The sequence below is a fragment of the Frankliniella occidentalis genome, unplaced genomic scaffold (genome assembly GCF_000697945.3).
Source record: "Frankliniella occidentalis isolate FOCC.00 unplaced genomic scaffold, Focc_3.1 Scaffold1526, whole genome shotgun sequence".
NCBI classification, from domain to species: Eukaryota; Metazoa; Arthropoda; class Insecta; order Thysanoptera; family Thripidae; genus Frankliniella; species Frankliniella occidentalis.
Window position 1 is genome coordinate 1 of NW_026268627.1, and position 6,827 is coordinate 6,827.

At 59.6% G+C, this 6,827-nt stretch overlaps 1 protein-coding gene across 1 annotated transcript; it reads right to left on the reverse strand.

Annotated features, from left to right (window-relative positions):
• Positions 1 to 474: 474 nt before the first annotated feature.
• Positions 475 to 6,561, reverse strand: LOC113206969 (ABC transporter G family member 23-like). Its single transcript, XM_052276065.1, has 11 exons — positions 6,177 to 6,561; positions 4,216 to 4,530; positions 4,031 to 4,138; positions 3,851 to 3,944; positions 2,622 to 2,974; positions 2,308 to 2,554; positions 2,048 to 2,225; positions 1,778 to 1,964; positions 1,425 to 1,690; positions 1,251 to 1,337; positions 475 to 1,170 (listed from the first exon to the last, which is right to left on the reverse strand). The coding sequence occupies exons 1-11, from the start codon at positions 6,509 to 6,511 to the stop codon at positions 950 to 952; spliced, it is 2,391 nt and encodes a 796-aa protein (XP_052132025.1). The 5' UTR covers positions 6,512 to 6,561; the 3' UTR covers positions 475 to 949.
• Positions 6,562 to 6,827: the final 266 nt, after the last annotated feature.

Here is a 6,827-nt window from a genome sequence, read left to right on the forward strand (position 1 = left end):
ATTTTTACCCAATTTGATTTGGTTTTAAAGAACTGAATATATGGAGTACTGCGTGGATCCCGGCTAGCCGGACCGCGTGCCACTTTGTTGTCATTCGGGCTCTCCCACTCTTGTGGGTCACCCAAGAGTCTGTCTCTCTCGCACTGACCAGTGCTGTCGTTATCCATGACCCCTGGAGTACAGTACTTCTAAAAATTGATTAAAAGTTATGTTTGAATGATGGCACGTGTGAGCTGAGTGTGTATTGTGTAATGTTCCAGAACACAGTTCCACAGCAGATTGTTCTTCGTGGATCTAAAAATTTGAGAAGTAATGGTGGTGGACTTCTTGTCATCATACAAATGCATATGATATTTTCTTTTTGTGGCACCCTCAAGAAAATAAAGAGAGACTTTACTTTCACCTCTACTTTTGTTCATCTAAAAAATTATCTTATCCTTGCTCCAGGCACAGTAAAGAAGTATAGGAAACCTGTTAAGTTGTACACAAACTTTATTGTAACAACAAGCAAAATATGAAATTCTTGTTCTTGTTTGGTTGCTGGAAGTATTTACAGTGACTTCTTGTCATACTTTATCTCTTAGTTTGATAATCAGAATGATAGCTAACTTACAATTAATGAGCAAATAAAACATCTACAACTAATCACAAAATAAGAGGACTAGAATTAAAAAAAGATATGTATTGAAAGAAAAAAATCACAGTTTCTTTCATGTAGTATCTATTAGTGATTAATTTTACAGGTTGCTCCAAAGATGGCAAAAAGAGTCAAAGCCTGTCGTAATTCACTATCAATTTAATTATCTCTATGCTCATCTCATGTTCGGGTTGTTTTTGAAGTGTGCCTTCAAAGAGTAATTGGGAGTATCTTTGTCCATTGGACTGCCCCTACCGGTCCACGGGGAGTTTTGAGGGACGACACCACCCAACCCTAATACTTTTGCCTCAATCACGAGATCCTCTTCTGTACCCGGATGGTGATGAGCGTGATACACATGAAGATGCCTATCCAGACGGCGGTGGAGACAAAGCCAAGGTACACGGCGGGCTGTGCGATGCTCCACCCCCGGCCCATGATGCTCCTCAGCGAGGAGGTGGCGAGCGTGAGCGGCAACGCCCAGCCCACCGAGCGGAGCAGGACGTGCATGCCCTCCACGGGCCACAGCATGCCTGCGGAAGAGAGAAAGGTGACACGTTGGGGAGGGCGAGCAGGAGGGTGACGATCAGGAGGGCACGGAGCGGGTACTCACCGCTGAGGAAGATGAGCGGGAAGAAGGCACCGACGCCCATGTATGTGGCGGCCATGTCAGAATCGCAGAGACACGAGATAAAGAAACCTGCGACGGAAAGGGCGCGTCATGCGTGTCATCCTGTGCTGAGTAGATGGGCTTTCCCTACGTGCTGATCGTGGTGCCGGGGCTTACCTAGGCTCATGCCGCACAAGCCCTGGAGGAAGCAGAGCGCGATGACCCAGAAGAGGGGGCCCTGGTTGGTGAGCTGGAAGACGCACAGCAGCATGACTAGCACGATGATCATGGAGATGACCATGAGGATCATCTGGACGATGACGTGAGACGCCAGGACCTCGTGCACCGTGACGCCCGCGGAGAGGCTGCGAGCCATGAGGCCGTCCCTCTTCTCCTCCAGGATGGAGCCCACCGTGACCAACAGCGCCATGAAGAACACCGTACTGCAACATGCATGATGAGCGTGGTGGGTGGGGCGCCGGGCGGGACAACCGACAAGCTTGTCGACCCGGTGACCTTTTTGAACTCACGTCACAATCATGCCCGGTAGGCAGAAGTCCTGGAAGCTCGGCTCCAGTTGCCCGTACACGGGCTCCATGATGGACACGGGGATGGGCGTCGCCCGCGTGTTCCAGTGGCAGCCCTCCTGGATGTCGCGCGTGAAGCGCAGCACGGACAGCGACAGCGAGGCTTGCAGCATGTGCCCGATGTACTGATCTGCAGAGGACAACAAGGCGTCAGTCACTCTCGGGGCCCAGTCAGTCGTGGGCAGGCGCGGCGGCGCGGCCAGGGCTACTCACTCGACATGTCCATCCAAACGCTGATCTCGCTGTGGTTCAGGGCCTTGTCCGAGGCGTAGCGGCCCCAGACGTGCCGGGCGGCCAGGAAGCGGGAGTAGTTGGCCGGGAAGTGGAGCGCACCCCACGCCTTGCCCGCGCGCACCGCCTCTAACGCCAGCGGGACGCTGGAGAACTGCTCCTGGATGACGGACGGTACGAGGCAGTCAGCGTTCGCGCGTTCTCGGTAAAGTCACTACAGACTCGTGTCGTCGTCTACGTACGATTGAAATCCGGTCGTCGTCGATGAGGTCCAGCATGCGGCAGCTGAGGTGGCGCAGCGTCTTGGTGGTGCAGTTGGCCGGGTAGCCCGGGAAGCCGACGGAGCCCTCGACGGCTCCACCCATGGCCGGGAAGCACTGGACGTCGTCGTTGACCACGGCCAGGCGGAGGTCGTCGGGGTCGCGGCCCACCGTCATGCCGAACAGCCCGCACTGGATGATGGGCAGGATGATGACGAAGATCACGGGCCTGCGAGCGGGGAGAGCGTGAGCGGCCTGCGTCCGGGAAAGGGTCGACCCCATGGTAAAGTACTTACACCGGGTTCCTCTTCATGTAGGTGAAGTTCTTCCATAGACACGCCCAGGTGTTGTTTTGGTTCTGGAGGTAGACGGGTTTGCACTGCAATAGGCTGGGGTCGTCCACGACGGTCAGGACGTCCTTGCTGTCCACGACAGGTTCCGGCGCGTCCTCCCGCGCCGCATCCGGGCTGTCCGGGACAGGCAACGCGCCGACGGTGACCGGGGCGGCCGCCTGCGCCTGCACGAGGGCGCGCTGCTGACGCAGGCTGAGCTTGAGGAACACCTCCTCCATGGTCTGGCAGGCGTATCGCGCCAGGAGCCGGTCCGGCCGGTCTTCGGCGAGCAGAATCCCCTGACGCATCAGGCCAATCTGTGACATTTAAAAAAAAAATAAAAATAAATTGTGTGGCTTAAAGGGTGGTGAATTTGCTACATCAAAACATCAAGAAGAGTAGAAGCATGCAGTCTTCTTTTCTTGTGTCCTGTCAGTTTGAGTTTAGCGCAGTGAGATAAGACGGTCATAGAAGCAATTCAAGGGGTAGCAAAGAAAATATTTTTTATTTGTGTACTTTGTGTATGTGGCGTTTGATGTGAAAACGTCGGGCAGTCAGGCAAATGCTTGTTGCTCCGCGCACCGCAGCTCGGCGGGTGGCCTGCCTTCGGGTCGGCAGGGGGCCGGGGTGGCGCGGGCGAGTATAATGAACCGCTTTGTTTGCCGCCCTCAAGGCCACGGCCGCGCCCCGGCCGCCCCGGCTCTGATTTAGTGTCAGTGATGCGGGGTGCCGCAACGCGGCTGTTGCGCTGCACTCGGCTGTATAGCGGCAGCAGCCCCCAGCCGCTCTCGCCATTAGCCCGGGCCAAATTAAAAGTGCAAGTTGAGAAAGAATGCGTCGTCGTCGTCGGCGGCGCCTTCGGGCCGGCCAACGGACCCATTTTGTTTTTTCAGCGCGGCGCGGCATTGTCCGACCGCTCTGTCTTTGTGTCGGACCCGAAGGGCTACATACAGGCCGCGCCCCGAGCCGGCGGACGGGCAGACGGACAAGTGCATTGACCCACTTCATGCTGCACGCTTACGTCCCGTTATCCGTCCACCGGCCGCCTGCATGCCAATGTGCGCGGGAACAGCGAACCTGTTTTGGTCGCCCATCTCTTTTTTTTCTTTCCTTTTTTTTTGAGACCCGGAAAAATGGTTGCATGCCCTGGGAGACTTTAACGCGCTGCTCCACGCGTATTCAAGAGTCCTCACCGTATCAGCCTGCCGCGCCTCCTCGATGTAGTGCGTGGTGATGACCACGGTGGTGTTGCCTTCCCTGGTCATCCGCAAGAGCAGGTCCCAGATGCTACAGGCAGAACAGAAACGCCGTGTTACCTTGTCGTTCGGTTCCAAATGACGCGTTTGCGACTCTCCTCGCCGCCGGCTACTCACTTTTGGCGGAGCACGGGGTCCACGCCGACGGTGGGCTCGTCCAGGATGACGACGGGGGGCCTGTGCAGCAGGGTGACTGCGAGCGAGACCCTCCTCTGCTGCCCGCCGCTGGAAGGGACACGGCCTAACGTTAACCGGGTGTTGTCTTCACGACGGTGAGCACACTCTCGTCCTCGCACACTCACCTCAAGTCCCGCACCAGCCTGTCCTCGGTGGGTATCTCCAGGAAGCTTAGGAGCTTGGTGGTGCGCTCCCGGACCACGTCGCTGGGCAGCCCCGCCACCCAGCCGAAGTACTTGAGGGTCTCGGCCACGGTGAAGCCGCCGTACAGGGAGAGCTCCTGCGGCATGTAGCCGATGGTGGGGCCTGGCATGCCCGAGCGCGGCGTCCCGGGCGGCAGCCCCAGGACTCGCACGGTGCCCGCGTTGAGGCGGCGGCGGCCCACCACGCAGCTCAGCACCGTCGTCTTGCCGCACCCGCTCGCGCCCAGCAGGCTGTATCTGTGGAGGTGAAGCGTGCATAAGACTTTTGGACGATCACATCCTCCGAAAGATAGCCAGGAAGCTCCTGGATCTGCGAAGTTATTTGGTCTCGGAAGACTCTGGGCCGGGAGGGAAGCATGGTTTTGGTTTCTGGATACGTGAATCGCGTGTGCACCGGCGGGAGGTGGCTGCCTGGAGCGCATCAGGTGATCCTGGACTTGAACTGGGGTTTCTGCTCCCGGGTGCCCCGCCCAACTCCCCCGCCCCCCTCTGGCTCCGCGCCCAAGGCAAACCACTCCTCTCCCGCCCCATCGGCCCGTCCCGTCGGGCTAGAGTGACACGGGGCCCGGTAGGCCCGGTAGGGCGCTGACCGGGAAGGCGCGCGGCTGCAGCAGCTGACGAGAGCCAGAGCCTGAGCCTGGCCCTCTGCTGAGCCTTCGGCCCCTCTCCATCTGAAGTGGAGCGGCCGCGCGAGCTCGGCCGCCAGTCTCCTCGTAAAGTCGCACCGTGAACCGCGGGATAATCGCCCAGCTGCTCATAATTCACACGCAGCTGTCACGCTAGCTACGCGGACGCGGCGGGGTGGGGGTAGGGAGGAGCGGCGCCCTGGAGAACTGGACGGCGCTGCCCAGGGTTCGGCGGCGCGTCGGCCCGGCCCGGGGCGGGTCGTTGCATGGCCGCGTTGCATCACGCCGACGCCGCTGCCGCCGCCGCCGCTGCTGCTCCTCGCGGCGCGGCGCGGGCGCTCCAAAGGCGTGGCCGGAGGACGCCGTCGCCGGCGTTGAACCGTTCAAGGTCGCTCGGGCCAGTGAACGCGGTGCAGCAGCAGCGACGGCTCGAGTGTGCGCCGCGCCGGCGACTGGCGATGGATGCCTCTCTGCTGCGAATAAGGAAGCACTTTTCGACTGCCGAGCCGACGACGTTTCCTGCTAATGACGGACTCCAGCCGCCGCCGACTGTCTGCGGTCTGAAAGGGATCATCGCTACCGTTCGCAAATTGGGCGGTCCCTTGACGACGCCGTCGAGTCGGCGTGCGTGCGGGAGGGCCGAGCGCCTGCGGGGCAGGCAACCCGAGGACGCGCAACTAGACATGTGCGCCGACTAGACCTTTGTCGGCGGCGGCGTGAGGCCAAATTTTGGTCAACGGCGGCGGCGCCGCCGGCGTTCACGCCGATGTGGTAGTCGGCGGCGGCGGCGGCGGCGTCACCGGCGTAAACCCAAATAAATTGCACCTTTTAACGATTTCGGGGGTCAGATTTGCCTTCTCATAAGATATCCTAACGACTTTTTGCTCACCAGAATTTCGTGCCAATGATTCTTCGCAAAATTCGACTAAAATTGTTTAACTGCTTTAAAATTTTGAGCTGCTAAGCAGGTTGCCTACCCATCCGGCGTCCCCAAGTTGGGTTTGAGAATCGAAAATGACCCTTTACACCCTCTACGCCGACGCCGCCGCCGATGAAATGGTCGTCGGCGGCGCGGCAACGCGCCGACAATTTTTTGCCGGCGGCGGCGGCGCGCTGAAATTCGTCGGCGGCGGCGCAACGGCGGCGCGGCGCACATGTCTACGCGCAACCCACCGGTGTACCGCTGCGGCCTACCCCCCAGGCGCCCGGCCCACCCTGCAGCGCCGCACACTTCTGCGCCGGCTGTCATACACTTACATCGTCCCCTCCGGCACCGTCATGTTGAACCCATCCAGGACGATCCCGCTCTGCAGCGGGTAGCTCTTCTTGGCGTCCTTGATGACGATGGCGGCCCCGCGCGTGCCGCAGATGGGCGGGATGCTCGGGCCGTTGGACGTGCCGTTGGACCCGCCGTTGGGGGTGCAGCCGTTGGCGCCGGCGCTCAGCTCGGTGGTGGCCTCGACGCGGAGGGCGGTGCTCAGCTCGTCCCGTATCCTGCCCAGGGTGCTGGCGCGGTAGCCGCCGTTGCTGTGTCCGTTGGAGGTCGCCGTCGTCGGCGCCGTCCTCCCCTCCTCCAGCTCGATGTCGTCCATGCCCCTGCACAAGACAGACAAGTTTGCACTATGAGAGATAAGGAGACGAGAAAAGGGGCGCGAACCGGATTCGCCCGTGTTAGGTAAAGTTTTGTGTTTTGGGAGGTGCGAAGGCCGCTTTCCGAGGCGCGGGCACGCGTTACACAGCGACAACGAGTGCTGCTGCGCCGCCTCCGTCTGGTGCAAAGTCCCGCGCACCGCGCGCCACGGGAAGGTCAATATGGGTAACCAGCATGGCGAAATGTGGACTCAGCGGACGAGAGCTCCTCAACGCCGTCAGCTCAGCCGCTGTAAACGTTGACCGAGACGTTTGACG

What these genes read in the sequence shown, in the direction of transcription:
- LOC113206969 (XM_052276065.1), bottom strand. Translation starts at nt 6,511, where the DNA reads ATGGACGACATCGAGCTGGAGGAGGGGAGGACGGCGCCGACGACGGCG. An exon ending in TACATGAAGAGGAACCCGGT is followed by an intron (nt 2,555 to 2,621) that starts GTAAGTACTTTA and finishes CCCCGCTCGCAG; the next exon opens with GCCCGTGATCTTCGTCATCA. An exon ending in CTTGTGCGGCATGAGCCTAG is followed by an intron (nt 1,338 to 1,424) that starts GTAAGCCCCGGC and finishes TTTCCGTCGCAG; the next exon opens with GTTTCTTTATCTCGTGTCTC.